Source organism: Lithobates pipiens, unplaced genomic scaffold (genome assembly GCF_037356315.1).
Source record: "Lithobates pipiens isolate NorthernLeopardFrog02 unplaced genomic scaffold, aLitPip1_a1.2 Scaffold_23, whole genome shotgun sequence".
NCBI lineage: Eukaryota > Metazoa > Chordata > Amphibia > Anura > Ranidae > Lithobates > Lithobates pipiens.
Window position 1 is genome coordinate 290,771,528 of NW_027507785.1, and position 27,042 is coordinate 290,798,569.

At 39.6% G+C, this 27,042-nt stretch overlaps 1 protein-coding gene across 1 annotated transcript in view; it reads left to right on the forward strand.

Moving 5' to 3' along the window:
* The window catches only part of COL24A1 (collagen type XXIV alpha 1 chain), a 413,884-nt gene that overhangs the window by 134,377 nt on the left and 252,465 nt on the right, over nucleotides 1-27,042 (forward strand). The window contains exon 5 of the mRNA XM_077450311.1: nucleotides 17,846-17,899. Within this exon, the coding sequence (XP_077306437.1) occupies nucleotides 17,846-17,899 (54 nt within the window). The remainder of the gene's footprint in view (nucleotides 1-17,845; nucleotides 17,900-27,042) is intronic.

Here is a 27,042-nt window from a genome sequence, read left to right on the forward strand (position 1 = left end):
TGTGAAAACTCTCCCTACAAGCTTTAACCATGCACTGATAGAAGTCACTAAATATACTGCTGATGAGAAAAGGTATTTAGCAGTATTTAATAAAAATAATTGCATTTCCGTGTTCTTTGTACTGTGGGAGACCAGATAAAGTGAATGCAGGGTCCTGGGTTTAGTAACAGTTTAAGTCTATAGACATTGATTTCTTGTCAAAGAATAACATATCAGCTGATGCAGGTATGGAGAAAAGCCATACCCTGTTTCCCCTAAAATAAGACCTAGTGTGATTGTCGGTGATAGCTGCAATAAAAGCCCTACCCCCCAAATAAGCTCTAGTTAAAGTCCTTGTAGGTCTTCTTTTCAGGGTAGGGCTTATTTTTGAGGAAACAGAGTAGGGCTTATTTGGGTGGTAGGGCTTATATTGCAGCCAACACCGACAATCACGCTAGGTCTTATTTTAGGGGAAACAGGGTTGTATTTAGGGCTTTTGTTCAGGTGAAAACTGCTTCTCTCCCCATTTACACCCATATCATCTTTTCGCAATCCTTTTAACATGGGGTAACCCTTGAAATAACTTTCTAGTTTTAGCGAACTCCTGCTAATAATTTCTAAATATTTAAGTCAAGGCACATTAATTTGGTGTTCAGCAGGAAAATGGTCTTTATATTTGCGGTCAGTGGGAAGAATCCTTTTACGGATAAAAAAGATCATTGATGTCCGTGGGAACTTATCCGAGAGACAGAAATTTCTCCTTGCTCAAAAAAACCCTAAAGCCCCGTACACACGAGCGGACTTATGTCCGACAGACTTCCGAAGGAGTTCTGCCGGAGTTCTGCCGGAGTTCTGACAGAGTTCTGACGGACTTTCCGAATGAGCGGACTTGGCCACACACAATCACACCAAACTCCGACGGATTCGAACGTGATGACGTACGACTGGACTCGAATAAGGAAGTTCATAGCCAGTAGCCAATAGCTGCCCCAGCGTCGGTTTTAGTCCGTCGGAATAGCATACACACGAGCGGATTTCTCAGTAGGAACTGGGTCCTGCGGAGTTCCGTCGGAAAAATTTGAAGCATGTTCCATTTTCTAAAGTCTGTCAGACTTTTGCGAATCAAAAGTCCGTTGCAGCCCACACACGATCGAATAGTCTCTCGGAATCATTCCGTCGGACTTTGGATGTTGAAAAGTCCGCTCGTGTGTACGGGGCTTAACAAGGTCTAGGGGAACTCTCTGGTTCTACAGAGCCCTGGTGGAAAAACTATGGTCTAAGGCAGGGGTCTCCAAACTATGGTCCTCCAGTTGTTCAGAGACTACAATTCCCATAATGCCTAGTCGTGTCTGTGAATGTCAGAGGTTTACAATGCCTCATGGGATGTGTAGTTCTACAACAGCTGGAGTGCCGTAGTTTGGAGATCCCTGGTCTAAGGGAATACAAAGTCATCTTAAAGTAGGTCAAACATAGGTTAGAAAGTCAACTGCAGGTCAAATGCAGTTTAGAAGGAAGTCAACAGCAGATCAGATGCACCTGCCAATGAATACTGATCTCAGAAGCATCACAAACTGACATCAATGCAAACCTATCAACAGAGTCTAAAGACCTGTCAACTCAGGCTTTTATAGAAAGGGAGATCAAGCTGACTTAGCACTTGCCGATTGGCTCACACCGATATTTGTTGGCAGAAGGGCACGTACAGTTAGCAGTATAGTCAGTGTTTATCTGGCGCTCCAGATGGAGTAATCCTTAGAGGTATAGTCTGTGGCTTTTATAGCTGGATGGTGATGTATCCATAGAAAGGGGTATTAAGGGTTAAAAAGAAAGGCAGCCATCCTTCAAAGTGTGTCCAGAACTCTGCAAGACATGTAAGGAAAAAACAGAGAGGGTGAGGCACCCACCTGAGTGTAGTATTAAAATGATGACTTTAAAGCGGAGGTCCACCCTAAAAAGAAAATTACATAAAAATGCTGCTAAAAATCGTTAAAAAAAATTGATTTGGTTTACTTACCAGAAATGGCTGTTGCTAGGATCGTCCTATTCTGCCACTTTCTACTCCGCTGTGATCTTCATTCTTCTCCTCCTCGCATTGTCTTCTGGGGAATAGGGCACGCTGTGTTCTGGGAACTGTGTGTGTCCCAGAACAAAGCCGGCCATTCACAAAGTGCCAATGCGACTCATGCATGCACAGTAGGAAACGGGCAATGAAGCCGCAAGGCTCCACTGCCTGTTTGCTTTAGTTCGAATGGCAGTGCCGGGACCTGATCAGATGGACGGATCGGCCTCGGGCGGCCGACTTCGCGGGCACCCTGGACAGGTAAGTGTGCTTATTAAAAGTCAGCAGCTACAGTGTTTGTAGCTGCTGCCTTTTAAATTTATTTTTTCAGCTGGACCTCCGCTTTGATAGGATAAGATTAAAAACACTTACAAGATGATAGAAGATGCATGCTGGTCAAAGTAAAGTGCAGTCTTGGCATTCCACATGGCTCTGTGGGTCCCACCACTGTTCTGGATAGCTGGAAAGACCTTTCATCACTGCAGCCCTGATTGACAAGATTCCAGCCCTGCCTAGGTCCAATCAGACGCCGGTGACATCACTTCCTGTTCCATGGTCCATGCTGGTCTGTGTGGAGCTGCTTGGTTTCTTTGCTTCTGGAGAAACACTGTGATCCATTCCAGCCAGCTGCTCGGATCCTTTCCAGCTATCTGGAACAGCGGTGCGACCCACAGAGCCATGTGGAATGCCAGGACTGCACTTTATTTTGACGAGCATGCATCTTCTATCATCTTGTAAGTGTTTTTAATCTTATCCTATTAAAGTAATCTTTTTAATACTACACTCAGTTCGGTGCCACCCTCACCCTGTTTTTTCCTAAAGGGCACATACAGGCAGATTAACGTACCTGTATGTTGCCCTTTAAGAAGCAGTTTGCGGGCGTGTGCACGCAGCGACCTCCATGAGTGTGATCGCGGGTCCCGCGGAATCGATGTCCACGGGGATACCCGCGATTGTTTCACGGAGAGGAAGAATGGGGAAATGCTAATGTAAATCAATCCCTAGGACACACTTAACCCCTACAGCGCCACCTAGTGGTTAACCCCTTCACTGCCAGTCACATTTACACAGTAATCAATGCATTTTTAATTGCACTAATCGCTGTATAAATGTGAATGGTCGCAAAATGGTCCCAAAATTGCGCCAAAAGTGTCCGATGTGTCCACCATAATGTCTTAGTCATGATAAAAATTGCTGATCGCCGCCATTACTAGTAAAAAAAAAAACTTATTTAAAAAAATGCCATAAAACTATCCCCTATTTTGTAGACGCTATAACTTATGCGCAAACCAATAAATAAAATTTACCAAATATATGTAGAAGAATATGCATCGGCCTAAGATGAGGAAAACATTTTTTTTAATATATTTTTGGGGGATTTTTTTTATAGCAAAAAATAAAAAAGAATGCGTTTTTTTTTTCAAATTAAAAACCGCAGAGGTGATCAAATACCACCAAAAGAAAGGTCTATGTGTGGGGAAAAAAGGACGTTAATTTTGTTTGGGAACCATGGCGCACGACCATGTAATTGTCAGTTAAAGCGACGCAGTGCCGAATTGCAAAAAGTGCTCCAGTCTTTGGGCAGCCAAATGGTCCGGGGCTTAAGTGGTTAAAGCGCTTTTGTTCTGTGCAATGCCTGTCTAATTGAATTGTGTATGTTATCACTGGGTAACCTCTGAGTAATCCTCTCAATTCAAAAATATTTGGGCAGGTCAGTTGACTTATATATGGAATGACCCTAGCATGCACATGTGTGTGTTGCTGTAGTAGTAGAAATTTTACGTAATAAAGTTCTGTGTGGCAGAGACTGAAATGAATGTGAAGGTGGAGATTTACGTATAACTTCAGTTGTCTATACCAGTGTTTCTCAACCTATTTTCAGACAAGGCAAATTTCAGCACAATCTCAAGGCACCCATTCTAAAATGTAAAAAACAAAAAGTAAGTGGCAGTTCACACCAGATGCAGTTATGTGTGTTTTTTTCTGCACAAAATGCATGCACAGTGTTTTCCATGTATTCCAATGGCTCTAGTTCATACCATGCAGTCAGTTTCCGGTAAGTTTCTGCACAGAACTGCATCTGGTGTGAACTGGCCCTAATAGTTTTATATACAGTAATGCGGCATGTAGGAAACTAACGTGAGTAATTCTTCCAAAGCAAATACACCTTTGCACACTGGTACTGACTATTTTTCCAATGTTTCTCTTCTCCCTCAGTTTCTCTCCTTCACCGAGTTAATGTAACCCCAGTGCTGACAGGTAGGGAAGGAGCAAACAAGGATGCTGTGCAGGCACCCAACGTCCTCCTTATCAACCGATGATGTAATTGATTGATAAGGGGGACATTGGTTGCCTGCACTGTTTTTTTTAAGGGCTGGCGGCTAGAAGGTTGTATTGGTGCACAATGAAAACCTATGACTTTGCATAACTAAAAGGTTGGCTTGATCCGCCCTTTGGCTTGTAAACAATTTTTGGGCAATTTGTAGGCACTTTGCTAAGGCATCCCTAAAGAAACCTCAGGACACCCCAGGATGCCTGGTCTATAACTTTGGAGTCAATCTTTTTGTATAACTGTTTATTTAGAGTATTTTTCATTTTTTGTTTCCAGCAATGTACAGGCCGAAAAAACATGTAAGTCAAAATAGATAGGAGCACGAGTGGGCAATGTCCAGGCCTCTCAAGGTGTTTACAGTGGTGCAAGAGAGATAAGTTATAAATAAGGAACAGAATAAGAACAGGAGAAGTATAGTCATGAAAGTCCAGGGGAAACAACGGCAACAGTATATGTCTTCAGGGCAGTACTGAAGGTTCCAGGATTTCCATATATTGTCTAAAACAGGGGTCTCAAACTGGTGGCCTTCCAGCTGTTGCAGAACTACAAGTCCCATGGGGCATTGCAAGGCTGACAGTAACAAGCAAGACTCCCACAGGCAGAGGCAAGATGGGACTTGTAGTTCCGCAACAGCTGGAAGGCCACCAGTTTGAGACCCCTGGTCTAAAAGGTTAGGGGTGTTATGGAGTTTGGCAAGTAGGCAATCCATTGATTGAATCTCTCCAATACGTGTATAGATGTCATTTTGTAATAGTGGTGTCGTTTTTTTTGTCCCAATTAGACACTTTGAAGCAGTCAGAATATGGGCTATACTTTGATTAATCTTAGAGGGTACACTGTACTCCTAGAAGATAATGCAAAGGTTTGGAAGATTATACAATCCAGGCCATCACTGTATGCCACAACTGTTCACGTTTGTGTCAAATCCATAAAGATAATTTAAAGTACCCACTGCTTTTCCACACCTCCAGCACAAGTTGGAGGTTGATGAGTAGATTGAATAGATATGTTCTAAAATATAGGGCCACCGAGAGATAATTTTGAATTCATTCTCTTGGTATAGCCAGCCCTATCACATATGGTTTGCCATGTTTCATATTGAAGTTCGTAGCCTAAATTTGTTTCCCAAGTAAAGTGTGTATTCATGTTTTGGGAACAGGTCAAATGGTAGGGCCACCAATAGTTTGTAAATATCTGAGATTAACCATTGTCTGGATGGCCCTACCATGCAGGCCCGCTCAATAGACTTAGCGATTGAAAAATCTTGGGTAGGAGAGAGTGTTTGAGCGTAATGGAAATGAATCCAATCTTTTTGATAGGCGGTAACAGTAACTTATGCGTATGCATTTTTTTAAAATAATATACAAAGTAAAAAAAAGGCTCAGCTTTAAAACAGGTGTTCTGAATGCAGCTTTCAAATGATATAAAGGCATATGCAGTAGAAAATGTTGCTGGTTAACTGGAACACAACTTTACAAATGATCAATACACACTTGTAGTACTGAGCATACACAATTGTGTGGAAAGTGGGTTGGGGGCAAAACATCCTTCTGCTGCTGGGCTGTTTCCTCGCTCATTACTATAATTTATGGCAGTGGTGAGCTGTAGAACTTCTCTCTTTGGCCAGCTGAACTAAGAAACAATACACCGAGCATCCACATTGATCAAAAACTGCCTGATTCTTATAGTCATCCCTTATGACCAGATGGCATTCCTATTGATTGTTTTGTAATTGAACATATTGAAGTTGTTTTGTTTCAGCAATTAAAATGGCCAAATTCCAGGTTGTATTTTGGGTTATTTAAGGAGATGGGGCCATTCAAGCCCAGCCAATTGTCTGTTTGGGATCACAAAGCATTTGCATATGTGCCAGTGACGAGCAGAGAATGCAAGTTTTGAACTTTAAAGGTGTACGGCCAAACCTAGCTGGAGAGGAGGAGTAATTGTAATGCAAACTGCTTAGGGCTCTACAGCAAGACCTGCGGTTCTTCCACAATACCTGCTCTATGCACTGCATGCCGCATATAAATGCCAACAAAGTAAAGATAGAATTTAATTATTAATTATGAGAGGAACAAAATCACTTGAAAGCAGCCTTTCCCAAGCTTTTTACCCCAGAGAAACCATTGAAAAAAATTAAGATCTTGGGGAACCCCTGAAATATTGCGGAGCATTAGATTGCGTTCAGAGCAAGACTTACTCTGCTTTGGTGTTCAGAATAAAGGCCACTTTGGTTTGGTGTTCACCGCAAACTTAAAGCTAGCCATGGACATTTAATAAATTTTTTTGTTCAGCCAGTAGCTGGAACAAAAAAAATAAAGATTCCTTCATACAAAAGAGGTGGGTGGAGAATTACCATTCTGACAATGAGACCTCATCGAAATTTGGCCAGTCCCTGCTAATCCAGCCCACTTTTGACCCGTATATTGTCAGCTTTGGAGTCTAGGTTCAGAGCAAAGCCCAGGCTCGTCGGTGATTGCAACATTTTCCTTTGACAGATGTCAGTCAGATGACTCCCTGCTGAACTGGCCTAATTTCGATCAGTGTGTGACCATCTTAGATGGAGTCTAACCACTAGAACTATGCAGTCCTAAAATGTTCTTCTTTGTTTTTCAAGGTTGCTGTGAGCTCTTCCATAACTTTGATTTAGTTAATTTTGGAAACCCACATTTTTATTGTTGTCCGTGATGCTGGAAAGCTGTAGTTTCCAACTTTTTTAGAAGCAATGCCTGTTGATCTCTGCTGGATTCCTGTTATTCTTTTGCATTACCATACCTGTGGTTTTTTCTGATCTTGTACATCAAGGCATTGTACAGAAGATGATAATGAGGTAGAAAACCTGCCGCAGCAGTAAATTACATCAATCTTTGGAAGTGACAGTTATGAGAGTTTTATGAGGGAATGGTCAGTGCAGAGGTCATGACTTGTTCCCACTTGCTGCTCTCATCTAGTTTCTAGAACTTTTTGGAAGAGGCCTTATAGATGTGTATGTTTTCCATTATTGTAATAGGCAGCTCCTAAGGGTAAAACCTATAGTACACGATAGCTTCCATAAAAAAGTCTGACAAATGTAAACCTTCTACTATGTGTTTTTCTGATACACATTTGTATATATATATATATATATATATATATATATATATATATATATATATATATATATATTCTATTGTTCAATAAAACACATATTGTGTATAGAAGAAAGCAAAAACATCCTTGCGCTCGCACTGCCAATTTCAAACAATGTAGTTCCTTTTAAGTGAGCACGATACATATAACACCAAAACTGCAATGTTTATCATCATGACACGTCACAGGAAGCACCCTCATGGCCAACAGAGGACAGAATTAGAAATAGACTTGAAAAACGTAACATTAATAAGTCACCGGGACCAGATGGCTTGCAGCCGAAGGTCCTTAACCTCCCTGACGGTATGATTATTTCAGATTTTAGGTGCTGAAAGCGGTACCATTATTTTGCATGGAAATCTGGCCTTTTATATTGTAGGCCTGTAATTCTTACAAATAATTCACTTAAATCCGTCCAAACAAGAGTCTAATAGACATCCCAAGTATGATAAAATTTGAAATACGAAATCATAAATGATAATATATATATATATATATATATATATATATATATATATATATATATATATATATATATATAATAAATAACTATAAATAATTATAACAAATAATAATACAAATTATTCAATAATGTAATCAAATCAAAAACACTGAAATGTGCTGAGTTGCAGAATTGTCACTGTCATTACTTTTAGTGTTTGATGACGAATTTCCCCACTAATTACTATCGATCAATTCTGCAAGTGATTCTAATTTATTATGACTGTTTTCTAGCTGGTCTAAAAGCACTTTTGATGTAAGCGGACATTTTTTGGTTGCTATGGACAATCTCCAGTTGCCTGGCATAAAGAATAGTATTTATAATCTAAAACTGCATGCAGGACACTGAACAAACCACTAGGGACAAAGGGGATGTGTACTTATTTGATACCGTACTGTTATCTGTAAGATTACAGTATACTGTATCGATACTGTGTTTTTTGCTTTTTGAATTTGGCGCCGAACTCCGTCCCTGTGAGTCGCAAAGCTCGCAGGGAATGGAGCTTGGCACTGTGACAGATTGATTGAGACACGGCGGCTCGCTGATCACAGCGGAGAGACATCGCTGGATCCAGGGGACAAGGTAAGTAACCCTTACATGGATCCTGCGATGGAATCCCGAGTCTGGCTCGGGAATACCGCTTATGGTAATGAAATCTCACCCCCGAGCCAGACTCGGGAATACCGCCAGGGAGGCTATGGAACTCTGTCAAGTAATTGCCAGATAATTGTTCCTAATTTTTAGGAACAGTCTACTGACTGGAATGGTACCAGCTGATTGGAGAAAAGCCAATGTAGCACCAATATTTAAAAAAGGGCCAAGATACATCCCTGTGAATTACAGACCAGTTAGCCTAACATCAATTGTATGTAAGCTCTTGGAGTGATGAAAGGGACTATATACAAGAGTTTAGTAATGACAATGGTATCATTAGCAATAATCAGCATGGATTCATGAAGAATTGTACTCGCCAAACCAATCTATTAACCTTTTATGAGGAGGTGAGCTGCCATCTAGATAAAGGAAGGCCCATAGACGTGGTGTATATGGATTTTGCAAAAGCATTTGATACAGTTCCCAATAAATGTTTACTGTACAAAGTAAGGTCCGTTGGCATGGATCATAGGGTGAGTACATGGACTGAAAACTGGCTACAGGGGCGAGTTCAGAGGGTGGTGATAAATGGGGAGTACTCGGAATGGTCCGGGGTGAAAGTGGGGTCCCCCAGGGTTCTGTCCTGGGACCAATTTTTTATTTATTCATAAATGACCTGGACGATGGGATAAACAGCTCAATCTCTGTATTTGCAGACAATACAATGCCAATCAGTGCAATAATTTCTCCGCAGGATGTGGAAACCTTACAAGAAGATCTGAACAATTAAAGTGGTTGTAAACCCTTACAAACCACTTTGACCTACAGGTAAGCCTAGATTAAGGCTTACCTGTAGGTCCAAGACATATCTCCTAAACCTATACGGTTTAGGAGATTTTTACCTGAAGACAGCCACCACTGTCTACGGCGCATGCGCCGTAGACAGTGGCGCGCAGGCGCACTGGGTAAGCCGCAGATCGCGACGATATGCCGAGAGTGTCGGCTCCCGTGCCCGTGCGCGGGAGTGACGTCATCTCTGCTCCGGCGAATCACAGCACCGGAGCAGCGAGACCCACGGAGACCCACCAAGAAGATGGACGCTCGGAACTACAGGGGACTGCGGTGACTTCGCTGGCTCCTGTGTCAGGTAAGTGACACATAATGGACTACAATGCGATGCATAGTAGTCCATTATGCTTTACCTTTGCAGGGAATCAAAGAGGAAGTAAACCCATCAGGGTTTACTTCCTCTTTAATGTGCAACTACATGGCAAATGAGGTTTAATGTAGAAAAATTTTAAATAATGATTTTGGATGGCAAAAATATGAATGCAATCTGCTCACTAGGGGGAGAACCTCTGGGGGAATCAAGGATGGAAAAGGACCTGGGGGTCCTAGTAGATGACAGGCTTATATATATATATATATATATATATATATATATATATATATATATATTGTTTATATTTTCACTGATCAGATATACTGGGGCTCTAACAAGCGTGTATGACCCCCGATTCATTTGAGGGGTCTACTGGATTCGATGAGTGCATACCCTAAGGGGGTATGAAGGTGTGAAGATTTAAGAAGATTCATTCACTATTATTTGGTGGATTTAAGAGTGATGGACTATTATATTTGTTTGGACTAAAATTTCTGCACATTTATTTAAATTTTGTTTAATATATTTGCACATTGATATATTTTTACCTTTTTTGGCACATATGTACTATAGAGTGTATATAATGATGAATTATTCTATATGAGTTAATATATATATTTAATATATTTATATATTTGCATTTAAGTGGACACAAAGATTTCATGCATTTATTTATATTGCTTGGAAGCACTTTATGTAGTTTAGAGTATTCTTAATTTTTACATCTTTTGTATAGTCTTTCTCTTCATATAGGCAGCCAGTGTTAGGTAACATGACCACCTCCACATATAATACTTGTACTCTGACAACCGATACTACAAGACTGACAACCACATCCTGCATTCCTCTACACCGACCCTCAGACTTAACTCTCTTCCCCAACTCCACTGAGCACAATCCTGCTCCCCAGTCCTCAGTCTTAAGCTATATTTTGAATAGATAACTGGGGGGTGGGTTGCGCTATGGAACCTTAAGAGTGAATATAGAAAAGAAAAGAAAAGTTGAAAGGTAAGAGCAGCCTCTATTGATTTCCACCCAAGGGTGGAAAGATGCAAAAACAAAGGGAGATAATAGATGTGGCGCTTATACCTATATGTGGGGACTAGTAGTGTGTTGATATATAAAATGTGAATAAAAGTGTGCTATGTTGTGTTGGTCAATTTTCACATGTGTGAGAATATATAATTCTTAAAGTGCTAATTGATTTTGGGCCAAAATATGTATAATATATATTTTTCAGCGTGCTGGTTCAAAAACCCAAAATTAAAAATTAAATAAAAATTAAATAAAAATACAATAAACTCAAAGTGCACAACAATAGCAACAGATCACGATATGGCAAAACCTATAACTTTCATGCTATATTTATCTCTATGGCAATATGCAGTTATTAAGGTGCACGTGCAAATAAATTCCTGTAAAACTATAAGTGGAGACTAAATGTGATACCTGGTAAACTAACCGTGAGAAAAGTATATTAAAGTATACTACGTATATTAAGGTGTCAAAATATAATAAATAAATACATATAAAATGTCACAGTGGTAGCATGAACTGGTCTGCTAGTGATGCTATACAAAAATTGATATAAAATTAATATAAAACCTAAGTACCATATACATGAAGCAAAAACGTGGTAAAATGATATAATGCAAAAAGATTAAAATAAATAAAGATAAGAATATGCAAAAAACGTGCAAAATTTGTGCAAGAAAATGTGCAAAAAATGCAGGCAAATTCTAAACATTAGACGTGATGGAGCAAGTCTCTATTAAGTGGCGGAAAAAACCGCAGGTGCAAAAAAGGAGGGGAGTGATGTTTTCCAACTGTGTTCTTCACATTCGGTGGCTTAAAAGGGTATTAAATTATTATGCTCTCACCAGAAGGAGGACCCCATCCGGGGTGGATCAACTTTCACAATATTAGCTATTGTGTGGCTCTTTGGCTTCCTTCCGCTTTAAAGGTTAGGGATCCCTCGTTCCTCCGTGAGTGCAATAAGCCCCGTTTATATAGAGTAGAGAAGAGGCACATCCATAGTGTGATACCGTTTTAAAGAATTTTTATTGCAGTAAATAGATAGAAAATGACTCACAAACAAGTAGTTTAAAAGTGCGGTTGTATGTACAGCTTTTAAAATTCCCGCTCTGCAATCTCCGTCTGAGCTCGAGGTGTACGCTGCTTGGCCACGCCCTACGCGTTTCGTCACACGGACGTCATCTGGAGCGGCCATTTTCGTACACCTTTCCTGCTTTATAGGGTGTATTGTGCCTATCGCGCATGCGCGATCAATCGGCGCCATTTTAAGTAAGGGAAATGCCCTCATACAGAGGTACTGCTCGACAGGCACTATACGCTTGGAGAATGGAGACACTACAGCGAACCAATATCGGACGTATATCGAAAATTAGACATAATAAAATGAAATTCAAATACATACTGGTGTATACACTAGGATTCGTAACAGGTGTGGGAACATTTATACCGGCACATAGAATGAAGAAAGTGGATAGTGTTAAATGTGGATAGTCTGAAAATGAATAGAGGCAGATGTAGGGACATGGAGAAGGTTTGGTGCATTACTCTTTCAGAGTGAGTGAAGGTTGATGAAATAAAGAGGATTAGTGTGGATACGAAGTGGGAAATTGGCTGGTGGTGGAATAGGAAGGGGGGACTGTACTTAAAGTGAAATTATAAATGGAAATTCAAATATATAAAGTAAGAAGACTTATAATAATATAGAAAAAATTGTATGTATATACAAATATGTGTATATGCTAATAAGAGTTGCGAGCCTATATAAAGATTAGTATGCGCCTATATGATAGATACAAAAAATTATTAATGGGAAAAATATGTTAAAATCTGAGAAAAAAATTCAAGTTTAATAAGATATGTATTAAAATATATATTAAAATATAAGAAAAAGACATTATGATATGGGAAATAAAAAATATAAAATGTAAAAAAATTTTTAAAATTTTTTAAATTTTTTCAAAAGGGGAATGACAGATTTACAAGGGGGAGCGGATGTGGAAAAGTGAGAGAATATCTTACGAGGGGGTATGTGTTCTAGTTGTATATATGAAAAATTATTTCTTTTGTGTGTTAGCGAGCTATGTTTGAGGGGGAACTTCCAGAGAATTTGTTTTCGTTTGAATAACCTTCAGCCTTATTTGCAAGCTTCTTGCCTAATTGTTGTATTAGGGGAGATGTCAAAAATGAAAAAAATCTCAAAAAACGTAATGAAAAAATGTAATGAAAAATGGGAGAGAATAATGGGAAAAATGGGAAAAAAATGAATAAAAATGGAGTAAAATAAATAAAAATAAAGATAAAAATAGAAGTAATAAATATATATATGTGAAAATGAATGAAAATTAGTGGATAGTGTGATAGTCATAGTGGCTATCTATGTGGACCTCGGTAGGACAAATGGAATGTTAAAGCCCCGGTAAAAGTCGGGAACTCAAATAAAATAAAATCAATTTGAAATCCACATTCAACATTTTTTCATTACGTTTTTTGAGATTTTTTTAATTTTTGACATCTCCCCTAATACAACAATTAGGCAAGAAGCTTGCAAATAAGGCTGAAGGTTATTCAAACGAAAACAAATTCTCTGGAAGTTCCCCCTCAAACATAGCTCGCTAACACACAAAAGAAAGAATTTTTCATATATACAACTAGAACACATACCCCCTCGTAAGATATTCTCTCACTTTTCCACATCCGCTCCCCCTTGTAAATCTGTCATTCCCCTTTTGAAAAAAATTTAAAAATTTTAAAAAATTTTTAAAAATTTTTTAAATTTTATATTTTTTATTTCCCATATCATAATGTCTTTTTCTTATATTTTAATATATATTTTAATACATATCTTATTAAACTTGAATTTTTTTCTCAGATTTTAACATATTTTTCCCATTAATATTTTTTTGTATCTATCATATAGGCGCATACTAATCTTTATATAGGCTCGCAACTCTTATTAGCATATACACATATTTGTATATACATACAATTTTTTCTATATTATTATAAGTCTTCTCACTTTATATATTTGAATTTCCATTTATAATTTCACTTTAAGTACAGTCCCCCCTTCCTATTCCACCACCAGCCAATTTCCCACTTCGTATCCACACTAATCCTCTTTATTTCATCAACCTTCACTCACTCTGAAAGAGTAATGCACCAAACCTTCTCCATGTCCCTACATCTGCCTCTATTCATTTTCAGACTATCCACATTTAACACTATCCACTTTCTTCATTCTATGTGCCGGTATAAATGTTCCCACACCTGTTACGAATCCTAGTGTATACACCAGTATGTATTTGAATTTCATTTTATTATGTCTAATTTTCGATATACGTCCGATATTGGTTCGCTGTAGTGTCTCCATTCTCCAAGCGTATAGTGCCTGTCGAGCAGTACCTCTGTATGAGGGCATTTCCCTTACTTAAAATGGCGCCGATTGATCGCGCATGCGCGATAGGCACAATACACCCTATAAAGCAGGAAAGGTGTACGAAAATGGCCGCTCCAGATGACGTCCGTGTGACGAAACGCGTAGGGCGTGGCCAAGCAGCGTACACCTCGAGCTCAGACGGAGATTGCAGAGCGGGAATTTTAAAAGCTGTACATACAACCGCACTTTTAAACTACTTGTTTGTGAGTCATTTTCTATCTATTTACTGCAATAAAAATTCTTTAAAACGGTATCACACTATGGATGTGCCTCTTCTCTACTCTATATAAACGGGGCTTATTGCACTCACGGAGGAACGAGGGATCCCTAACCTTTAAAGCGTAAGGAAGCCAAAGAGCCACACAATAGCTAATATTGTGAAAGTTGATCCACCCCGGATGGGGTCCTCCTTCTGGTGAGAGCATAATAATTTAATACCCTTTTAAGCCACCGAATGTGAAGAACACAGTTGGAAAACATCACTCCCCTCCTTTTTTGCACCTGCGTTTTTTTCCGCCACTTAATAGAGACTTGCTCCATCACGTCTAATGTTTAGAATTTGCCTGCATTTTTTGCACATTTTCTTGCACAAATTTTGCACGTTTTTTGCATATTCTTATCTTTATTTATTTTAATCTTTTTGCATTATATCATTTTACCACGTTTTTGCTTCATGTATATGGTACTTAGGTTTTATATTAATTTTATATCAATTTTTGTATAGCATCACTAGCAGACCAGTTCATGCTACCACTGTGACATTTTATATGTATTTATTTATTATATTTTGACACCTTAATATACGTAGTATACTTTAATATACTTTTCTCACGGTTAGTTTACCAGGTATCACATTTAGTCTCCACTTATAGTTTTACAGGAATTTATTTGCACGTGCACCTTAATAACTGCATATTGCCATAGAGATAAATATAGCATGAAATTTATAGGTTTTGCCATATCGTGATCTGTTGCTATTGTTGTGCACTTTGAGTTTATTGTATTTTTATTTAATTTTTATTTAATTTTTAATTTTGGGTTTTTGAACCAGCACGCTGGAAAATATATATTATACATATTTTGGCCCAAAATCAATTAGCACTTTAAGAATTATATATTCTCACACATGTGAAAATTGACCAACACAACATAGCACACTTTTATTCACATTTTATATATCAACACACTACTAGTCCCCACATATAGGTATAAGCGCCACATCTATTATCTCCCTTTGTTTAAGCTATATTTTGCACTGGTCTGATAGATTTACCCCACTCCTCAATTCATGGATTGACAGCCCCTCCTGCCTTCCACAAATCAGCAAACACACCAAACACGCTAAAATGACACCCGCTTCCTTCACTCCTGTCTGTACCCCAACAGGCTTATACTCATCACATATGAAAAGCATATACAGTTGGGTAGAAATGGTAGTGCTTACATGGATAATCTCATTGGCATAATACTCTACATCATTGGTATTTCTAGTGAGCACCAATTGGCATCCACTCAGATCAGTTTGAAACTGGTTAAAAAGGGGCAGGGCAGTCACCAAAAAAATACAAAAAGGTCCCTAAGGCCTGATTCACACCTATGCAGGTTGCAGTTTGAATATTCCAGGTGCATTTTTGAGTTTTTTTCAATACACATTTTTGATCCTTTGATTTCTATGGTAACAAAAGCCAGAAAAAAGTCCCTGGCTCTTTCCATAAAATGCACAGATGTGAACGTGACCCATAGGAAACCATGTTAAATGGACTGTAGTGTGTTTCTGCAAAACTGAATACGCACTAAATTATGCATAAGTGTGAACCAGGCCTCATAGGTGATCTGCTGCTTCAAGCGGCAGTGTGGCTTTAACATGTACTGTATATGCAATTGTATGCATTAAAAACCTCAGTTGTTAACCTTAGTATTGAAACCGTTTTTTTTTTTTTTGCTGGCTAGCTTGGAATTGTAGTAGCATAGATTTTCGGTAAAACACGTCAAAAATGAAAATGAATGAATAAAAAATGATGCAGATTAGACTGCGGTGAATCATTTTCTTTCTTACTGATTTGCAGGAGTGCAATGAGCCAGACCAGCTCCTGGCTATAGCCTGTAGCGCTAATCGAGAGGGTGGTTGATCAGTGGAATCGACTTCTGTTCAACTACAGTGGGCACCCATGGCTCAAAATTTCAATCCGTGTATGGCCAGCTTTAAAAAAGTGGGGGTGGAGACCACGGGGGTGGGGGGTCAGCAGGTGGCAGAAAAACAGTAGTACATTGATCTTCCCCATGAAGAACTGTGCAAGGGGATGTGTCAGCACAAGTCTAACCATTGGAGTAAAGGCAGACTGTGCTCCCAATTAGAACTGTGCTCCCAACAAAACTGACCACACTGGGATGACTATGCTCTCATGCCTGTTGTAGGCAGTTTGAAATAGAAAAGCAGAGGGACTGGCAGGGACACCAGGGATTTCACACAGAAGAAGCAGTACAAAGAGAACAGGATACTTTTTAACACAAGTACATGGTACAGTAGGCACAGATCAGGTATATGAAATGTTGGGATAACACACACTAACAGACTTTTTTGCACAGCGACTTGCCTCATGAATGCACACTCCAAACAGAATAGATACACACTTGCAACAATTTGGACCTGAAACGCACCTGATTCGGTGCACAGGGACATACTGGACCCCAGGCATGAACCCGCAGTCGCACATATATGAACCCGGCCTAAGCCTTTGTACAAACGGTTGGAAATTACGACCACAAAATCTGACAGAAACTGGTGTTGCATACACACGGTCAGACAAAGTTGTCGGAAAATCCGATCGTTCGGAACGTGATGACGTTAGTTCGTTACAACGGGACTACATTCGGGCTAGTAGCCAATAGCTTTGGTCTCCTAATTTGATCTGAGCATGCGTGCCACTTTGTCCAATCGAAATTCTCTACAAACGATCGGACAAAGTCCGATCGGATCGTGTTGTCGGAAAATTTAATATCCAGCTCTCAAACTTTGTTGGTCGGACATTCTGATGGAAAAAGTCAGATGGAGCCCACACACGGTCGGATTATCTGACAACACGGTCCGATCGGACATTTTCCATCGAAATGTCCGACTGTGTGTATGGGGGCTAAGAGTAGTGAGACACCGTGGGGTTGATTTACTAAAGGCAATAGACTGTGCACTATGCAAAGTTTAGTTGCACTCTGTAAGAGCAGTTGCTCCAGATTTAGTAAATGAGCAGAAGCTTTGCTGACTTCCATCGTTCAATCACATGCAAGCACAAATGCTGTATTTTTTTATTTTCCTTGCATGTGGTAGGGTATAATGCATAAAACATTTTAGGACGTTTTGGTGTATTGGAAGCCCATTGATTTCATCGGGCTGCCTTTTGCAATTCACATTAACACTTGTGTGAAAGCTTGTGCATTAACATAACATATGTGTGAATGGACCCTCAATGAACACGGGCCTGCTTTAAATTGTCTTTTATATCTGTCTTGAACTTTTACAAAAGGAAAAGACAACTGTTTTTAACAAAAATATTGCAATCCCGCAATAATTATTCCTCTGTAAGAATTTTATTTGGACTTTAATTCTGGATTTTGTCTTGCAGGGAATGGTTGGACCTCATGGCAATCCTGGATTACCTGGCCCACCTGGTCCAAAAGTAAGTGAATCTAACACAACAGATGCTCAAGCTGTCGCGATTTCACATGATGCTTCTAAATCATAATACTGTAACTTCAGTGCTAGAGGGGAGTTTTTTTTCCACATTGTAAGATATTAACTAAATTACATTGGAAAAGAGTTTCAAAGCAAGAAAGTTTTGTTTTCTCTTAAACCCTGCCAAGTAAAAAGGTGATGATATCGGGGAAAACTGTCAAAAAGCCCCCAAGCTTTCACACTCTGGAAGAAGTTCACCTTACCTAATACATTCAGTATGCCGCTAAGTGTATTTACTTAAAAAAAAAAAGGATAAAAAGAAATGTCGCCTGGTAACGAGCCTAGACAATGAGGTACATTTACGAAAGCTGGAGAATTCAAAACCGGGTACAGTTTTGCATGGTAGCCAATCGGCTTCTAACTTCAGCTTGTTTAATTAACCTTTGACAAAAAAAACTGGAAGCTGATTGGTTCCTATGCAGAGCTGCACCAGACTTTGCACTCTCCAGGTGTGTTGCGCTACAGTGATTGATAATAAAAATACTGAAAAAGAAAAATAAACAGTAAAGAAAAATCAGTCTCTCAAATGGACCATAATGGTGAAATGGTAAACTCCATTATTCAACTTTGGATAAGGTTATCCAATCCCTTCACCAAGTGAACACGTGACAACCACAATAGGTTGGACTCTTACCAGAGAGCCTAGACCCTTTATTATGAAGGGTCCAACAGGCTTGATGAATATGTCCCAGTAGGGGTCATCGGCAGGGGATGGAACAACGTCAGGAACAGCTCCAGAGCATCCAGAGGATTTCTTAATAAGTTCCTTATTTAGTATGATGGCAAGAAATAATGCTCATGCTCCGGAAGAAGTCCTTTTATCAGCAAAACCAGGCGGGCTGAGCAGTATGTTCCTTCTATTGTGCATTTTACATGTTTGCCTTCCTTTTTTACCATGCAATGCTGTTTTTACTATGGATACATGTACGTGCAATACTTTATATTAAATGCAACCCTGAAGAAGTTTTACACTATCCAGCATTTTATGTTTTATTTGGATCTGACTACACGTTCGTCGTTTGGGCGGAGTCCCCTGGATGCTCTGGAGCTGTTCCTGATGTGGTTCCTTTGTACATTCCCTGCTGATGACCCCTACCGGGACATATTCATCAAGCCTGTTTGACCCTTCGTAATAAAGAATCCAGGCTCTCTGGTAAGGGTCCAACCTATTGTGGCGGTGGCCTGTTCACTTGGTGAAGGTATGAGATAACCTTATTCACAGTTGAATATGGAGTTTGCCATTTGACCATTATGGTCCATTTGAGAGACTGATTTTTCTGGACTATTTTTTTTTTCAGTATTTTTAATACTTTTTTATGAATCATTTTTTGGTTATTTAAGTATTATCTTTATGACTACAACAGTGTTACTTTTTATTCAGCTAAATATGAAATATTGCACATGGTTATTTTATATTTACCACATGCAGCCAGTGGGTAGCAATCTCTAGGTGGGAGCATCAACTTGCTGTAAATAGACAGGAGAGATCAGATCATTCATAATACTGCATGACCTAGAAAGTTACACCTTCCCTTCCTCATGCCTAATAGTATTCAGTTATATATCATCTGCCTGTAAGCATACTGATAGTGCTTGCTTTTCCTATCAGAATTTTTCCAGCTTCTTGGAATATTTTGATGATATTATGTACTCTAGATAATTATACATTTAAAATCTTTGCAATTTTATGTTGAGGATCATTATTCTGAAATTGTTTGACAATTTTTGGAGACAGCTTTTCACAGATTGATGAAGCTCTGCCCATCTTTACTTCTGAGACACTCTGGGGCTGATTTACTAAAGGCAAATATACTGTGCTCATTGAAAAGTGCAGTTGCTCTCTGCAAGTGCAGTTGCTCCAGAGCTTAGTAAATGAGAAGAAACTTTGCTGACTTCCATCATCCAATCATGTACAAGAAAAAAAATTTTTGTTTTTTTTTCATTTTCACTGCATGTGATTGGATACTCTTTGCAAAGTGAAGCTTTACCTCATTTACTAAGCTCTGGAGCAACTGCACTTTGCACAGTCTGTTTGCTTTTAGTAAATCAACCCCTCTGACTCTTTAAAAGAGAAGTATGTTTTTTTTGTTTTCTTTTCTAGTTTTATACTTACCTAGGTGGATGCAGCATCGATCCAATGCTGCATCTGTCCCCCAGTGCCTCTACACTGAGAACCGAGCAAAAGAACATCGCCAATGGATCGTTTCTCACAGCTCCCCGAGCAGAGAGTGGCTGCCTGACAGTCAACAGCTCTCTGAATTGCACTCCTGTGACCGATAGGAAAAGCCCAGCCAAACAAGCTCAGGCTAGACTTTTCATTTAAGATGCACTTTATTTACCTAATCATGTTACTGACCTGTTGCAAAATGTTCTTTCAGCTCTTTCTTGTTAGTGCAACTTACTTTGTTGCCCTGCCCAATTTTTTTGATTCATGTTGCTATCATCAATTTCAAAATTACCATATTTTTTTCTTAAAATGGTACATTACAGTTTAAACATTTGATATGTTTTCTAATTTCTATTGTGAATAAAATACGGGTTTGAGTTTTGCAAATAACTGCATTCTGATTTTATGTTGACTTTACAGAACTTTTTTGGAACTGTGGTTGTAGTTTTGTTGTGCAAGGGCTTATCTAAAAGTTTTTGGACCATCACACTGCATTTCCTTAGCTTGCAAATTTTGGGTTTTCTTGGTAGTACAGGTAACAGTGATGATAAACACAGTAGAACAACACATAGAAAATCAACAATTCCAAATCATCTACAATACTTGGCCAAAAGTGGAAGGGCACCATTCCAAATTATTGAGTTCAGGTGTTTCCAGGAAAGGATTCTCTTGATGGTACAGCATACAAAGATATTTTAGGCAAGTTTTACTTCCAACCTTGTGGTAACCTTTTGGAGAAGGCCCTTTTCTGTTCCAGCATGACTATGTCCATGTTCACAAAGCCAGATCCATATAGACATGGTTTGATGAGTTTAATGTGAAGGTACTTAACTGGTCAGGACCTCAGCCTTACTGAACACCTTTGGGATGAATTGGAATCCCAATTTAGAACTAGGTCTTTCCATCATCAGTTTCTGACATGTTTAATTGGACTTGTTCTGTAATGTTAAAGACGGTTCATAGCTTCTCCAGGAAATGGCTTGGAGCAGCTATGACATTTCTTCAACATTACAGAACAATCACTGTCCGGCCAACAATTTTTCATCCATCTCCTTCAAATTTAGAAGTTAGGTGTTACCGGCAAGGCAACCCATAGATCGAATTTTGTCCGATTCAGCAGAAAACAGACGTAATTCAATCTCTGTATGGCCATCTTTAGGCTTAGGTTAAAGTAAACCTGTACTAAGGGGATATAGGGAGGCTTTAACCTTTGATCTCCTTCTGAAAATGCAAGTTGCCTGATGGTCCGTGGCTTCAGTACTTCCTGAATCACTGACCTAAAACAAGTATACAGCAAGCAAAGTTAAAATGTCTAATTTGCATACTTATTCTGAGTCATTGATTTGGGAAGTACTGAAGCCACTGGGTCGGTTTGCTTGCCAGAAAAGTTAATTCAGCAACAGCAGTTTCAGGATAATGATAACACATTACTTCTTGATTGTCCTTTTTGGGCTTCTTTCAGTGGTGAATTTTCTGAATTGTAAAAGAATTGGGCCAAATTATTCATAATGAAAATAATGTATCATTAAAGTAAATTGTTATGGGTGAAATATGTATTCTGCCTTCAAAAATTCGAATTACCCGGCTGTTATACTGGTAGTATAGTTTTTCTGCTTAAGCCTCGTGCACACTAATGCCTTGTACACACGGTCGGACTTTCCAACATAAAATGTGCGATCGGAAATTCTGATCGTGTGTGGGCTCCATCTGACTTTTTCTGTCCGAATTTCTGACGCAAAAAGTTTGAGATCTGGATATAACATTTTCCGACAACAAAATCCAATTGTTTAAATTCCGATCGTGTGTAGACAATTCCGACGCACAAAGTACCATGCATGCTCAGAATAAATTATGAGACAAAAGCTATTGGCCTCTTTATAGTCCCGTCGTACGTGTTGTATGTGACCTCGTTCTGAACGATCGGATTTTCTGACAACTTTGTGCGACCGTGTGTATGCAAGACAAGTTTGGGCCAAAATCCATCGAAAAAAATCCGATGGATTTTGTCGTCGGAATGTCCGACCGTGTGCACAGGGCATAATAGTTTTTTTCCATTCAACCCAGTGGGCTGAACGAAAAAAAAAAAAAGCAGCTCAAGTCAGAGCCGCTAAACTAACAATCCAATTGTTGATACACCGATCTCCCCTGAGGTTCTTTTGTATTCTGACACGGGAACTGCCCACCTGCCAGAACACTCCAGTCAGAGCTCTCAGCCATTGGATGAGAGAACTGATTGGGAGCCGATCGGCAGACCTTTTTCAGCCATGCTACTTTGACAGAAGATGATGAACGTTTTCTATTGAGCCAGCCAATGCCTCCTGAGATTTGGCCCGTGTGTACTAGGCTTAGGTGAGTCTAGTAAGTGAGAGACCTGGAATATATGTGCAGGTCTCAAGTCCTGAGTCCCTCGGTTAGGATTGTTTTGGTTCATTGAACCACCAAGGTGTGAATTCTAAGGATCAACGTGAGAGCTAGACATACAACATTTTCAGAAGAAAAAAGTACAAGTTAAGTCAATTTTTTTAAGGTATTAAGGGACTGATTGATATTTTATTGGGGACCAATCACTGATTAAATAAGGGCTCCCCTCTTTTTCTGCAGCACTGAAAAGTGCTGGTTCATAAGACTCAATCTAGGGTGGAAACAGACAGCGACTTTGTTGTGGTTTCTGAGACATATGTCTTCATTTCATTCACTGAATTGCAGCCAGTCACAGTCAAAAGCTTTGAAGTTAAGTAATTGTGTTGTCTGGCTATTGGAGAGCAATGTGTCGCATGTGCTTGTAATAATAAGCCGAGCATGTGTTAAACAGCCGTATCAAAGCTCTCAGCTCACAGATCCCTAATACAAAAGGGTTTTTTAAGTACACCAAGATAGAAATATTATAACTTTACATGAAGTCTTCCCATGTGAGATAAAACAGCTGTTTCAGTATGTGAACTAATCTCCTATGTAATGCGATTAAACCCTTTCCACTTACCTTATCTTTACGTTCTTGTTGTAAAACTCACAAGGGATCATGAGCTTTGGCTGGAATTACTGCTTAGCAAAGTGTGAAGCAGTTTACTGGGGTGCTGTCAGGTTCATCCCTGAACTGTCAGATACGGGGGATTGTGCAGTTGTCTGAACTCTTTGTCCGGGCCTTGACTCTGCAAACCCGCCACAAAATGCTATACAGTACAGCATGCTCACACGTCAGTGAAGGTTTTAATTTATCCAAGTCATGGTATATCTAGTAGAAGTTAATTGTAATCACCTGGACTTGTTCTGCAACGTTGAAGCTGTTTGGTAGCTTGTACAAGCCACTTTCCCAGTTCTTATGAGCATCAGGAAACTACTCTAGCTTTAGGGGTGACCTTGATATCCAGGTCCTGGTATATCCAGTAGTAGTAGGTAATTGCATGCAACTGGGCTTGTTCTGCAATGTTGATGATAATTGATAGTACATCCAAGCCTCTTCTTCAGTTGAGTCAGAAAAATACTCCAGCATTAGGGGTGAGCTAGGGCATGTTCGAATGCTCTTCCAAATCCATGTGGCTGAGCCCGCCAGGCAGCTGTCACCTGTAATGGGCCAATTTCTGGCCTGCTCCACAGCCGCACGTATATAAGTGGCATGTATATATCATATGGGGCAAGGAATGCCTTGGACACAAATGATTTGCCCCTTACAGGTGGCAGCTGCCTGGTGGGCTGGACCATGTAGGTTTGGAAGAGCAACCAAACACATCCAGCATTTATATCCACATGGGTAACACCTTGATCAAGTCACCATGGAAGTCTAACAAAAACACAGGACCATCAAACAGAAGGGAGATGCAGAACACACAAAGTAATATAGTCATCCTTTCATGTAGGGGGAGTGTTAGAACTCGGAAGGTTCTTTAACAAACATTGCACCCCTGTGCCTTTTAAGCCCTGCAATGCAGGCTTGTACGTCCAAAAGACTCAACACCCAAACATAAGCTAGGTATATATGTAGTCTAGTAGTGTGAGCAATGCAAAGGCCTATATACTGGTGAGATGAAACAGCCTCTCAACAAATGAATAACCCAACATGGAATGGCACGTTCTACAAGTCAAGGGTAAGCAGTTTTCCTACTCCCTAAGGACAAGGTCTTTTGAGAACAACATTTTGGACATAAAGGACAATGTTTCCATAAGAGGTGTGAAAGAGGCCTTCTACTTCAAACCAAAACAACCATCATTAAACAGGGGTGGGGGCATTCAACATAATCTGTCTTCCACATACAGTGCCTTGAAAAAGTATTCATACCCTTGACTTTCCACATTTTATCATGTTACAACCAAAAACATAAATGGATTTTATTGGGATTTTATGTGATAGACCAACACAAAGTGGCACATAATTGTGAAGTGGTAGGGAAATGATAAATGTGTTTCAAATTGTGTTACAAATAAATATGTGAAAAGTGTGTCTGCATTTGTATTCAGCCCCCCCTGAGTCAATACTCTGTAGGACCATTTTTCACTGAAATTACAGCTGCAAGTCTTTTTAGGGATGTCTCTACCAGCTTTACACATCTAGAGAGGGACATTTTTTCCCATTCTTCTGTGAAAAATAGGTCAAGCTCTGTCAGATTGGAGGGAGAGTGTCTGTGAGCAGCAATTTTCAAGTCTTGCCTAAGATTCTCAATTGGATTTAGGTCTAGACTTTGACTGGACCATTCTTATGCCTTGTACACACGTCTGTTTTTTCCATCAGAATAACCTCTGACGGTTTTTCTGATGGAGTTCTGACGGAGTGCCGCTGAAACAGTCTTGCCTACACATGATCACACCAAAGTCCGACCGTCTAGAACGCAGTGACGTACAACACATACGACGGGACTAGAAAAAGGAAGTTCAATAGCCAGTAGCCAATAGCTGCCCATGCTTCGTTTTTGGTCTGTCGGAACAGCATACAGACAAACGGTTTTCCCGATAGGAATTGATTCCGTCTGAAAGATTTAAAACATGTTCTATTTCTAGGTCCGTCAGAATTTTTGAAAAAAAAAAGTCCGATGAGGCCCACGCACGATCAGAATATCTGATGAAAAGATTTCTTCTGACTTTTTCTGCCGACCGTGTGTACACGGCATAACACATGAATGTGCTTTGGTTTAAACCAATCCATTTTAGCTCTGGCTGTATGTTTAGGGTCACTGTCCTGCTGGAAAGTGCAACCTCCGCCCCAGTCTGCTGCCATCACCATGTTTCACGGTGGGAATTGTGTGTTCAGGTTGATGTTCAATGTTAGTTTTTCTCCACACATAGCGTTTTTCTTTTAGGCCACAAAGTTAAATTTTGGTCTCATCTGACCAGAGCACCTTCTTCCACATGTTTGCTGTGCGCCCCACATGGCTTCTCACAAACTACAAACTAGACTTCTTATGACTTTCTTTCAACAATGGCTTTCTTTTTGCCACTCTTTCATAAAGGCCAGATTTGTGGAGTGCACGACTAATAGTTGTCCTGTGGACAGATTCTCCCATCTGAGCTGTGGCTGCAGCTCCTCCAGAGTTACCATGGGCCTCTTGGCTGCTTCTCTGATGAATGCCCTCCTTGCCCAGCCTGTCAGTTTAGGTGGATGGCCATGTCTTGGTAGGTTTGCAGTTGGGCCATACTCTTTCCATTTTTGGCTGAATAGATTGAACAGTGCTCTGTGAGGTGTTCAAAGCTTGGGATATTTTTTTTTTTTATAACTTAACCCTACTTTAAACTTCTCCATAAATTTATCCCTGACCTGTCTGATGTGTTCACCAAGGTTCTCTAACAAACATTTCTACTGAGATTAAATTACACACAGGTGGACTCTATTTACTATTTAAGTGACCTCTGAAGGCAATTGGTATCACTATATTTTATTTAGGGGTATCAAAGTAAAGGGGGCTGAATACAAATACATGCTACACTTTTTCAGATATTTATTTGTTAAAAAAAAAATTGAAAACCATTTATCATTTTCCTTCCACTTCACAATTATGTGCCACTTTGTGTTGGTCTATGACATAAAATCCCAATAAAATACATTAAAATTTTTGGTTGTAAAATGACAAAATATTGAAAATTTTCAGACTTTTTCAAGGTACTGTACGTATAATGCTATTTTAACATCTGTACTCCCTCTCTACCACCAAGGATTTTGCAACTAGTACAGGGTGGTTCCATAATTTTCACACCTCCCATTCTGTTCTTAGACAATACCATCAGTCTTTTCATGTTAATTGGTTCAAGGTGTCGGTACTAACTTTTTGGATATAAATGCTGGGGTATTTTCCTGACACATTAGAACTGAAGAAGTGGCTTGGATGAGCTACAAAACATCTTCAGCATTACAGAACAAGTCTAGTTGAATCTGATGAAATAACTACTACTAGACATGCTCACAAGCTTAAAGGAGAAGTGTGAGAAGCGATGAATGTCAGCCATCGCTCTGTTCTCTGCCTCTCCAGAACTCACTGGAGCCCCAGGCAGGAGAGGGGGCGGGTGCTGCTAATTTAGGCTCTTGGCTCAGCTCAGGCTCTCAGAAAAAAAACCTGCGTTGATCACTCCTCTCTACCTGATGTAACTCCTCTAATCTTCTAGTGTACCACTTTGGCTGCTTTCATCACAATGGGGGTTATTTACGAAAGGCAAATCCACTTTGCACTGAAAGTGCACTTGGAAGTGCAGTCGCTCTAAATCTAAGGGGTAGATCTGAAATGAGGGGAAGCTCTGCTGATTTTATCATCCAATCATGTGCAAGCTAAAATACTGTTCTTTATTTTCCTTGCATGTCCCCCCCGGATCTACAGCGACTTTACTTCCAAGCGCACGTTCAGTGCAAAGTGGATTTTCCTTTAAATAACCCCCAATGTCTGAATGAGCGCTAAGTCTAGTCATAAGGAGCACATTTTTAAAGGTTCATCGCAAAAAGTGGT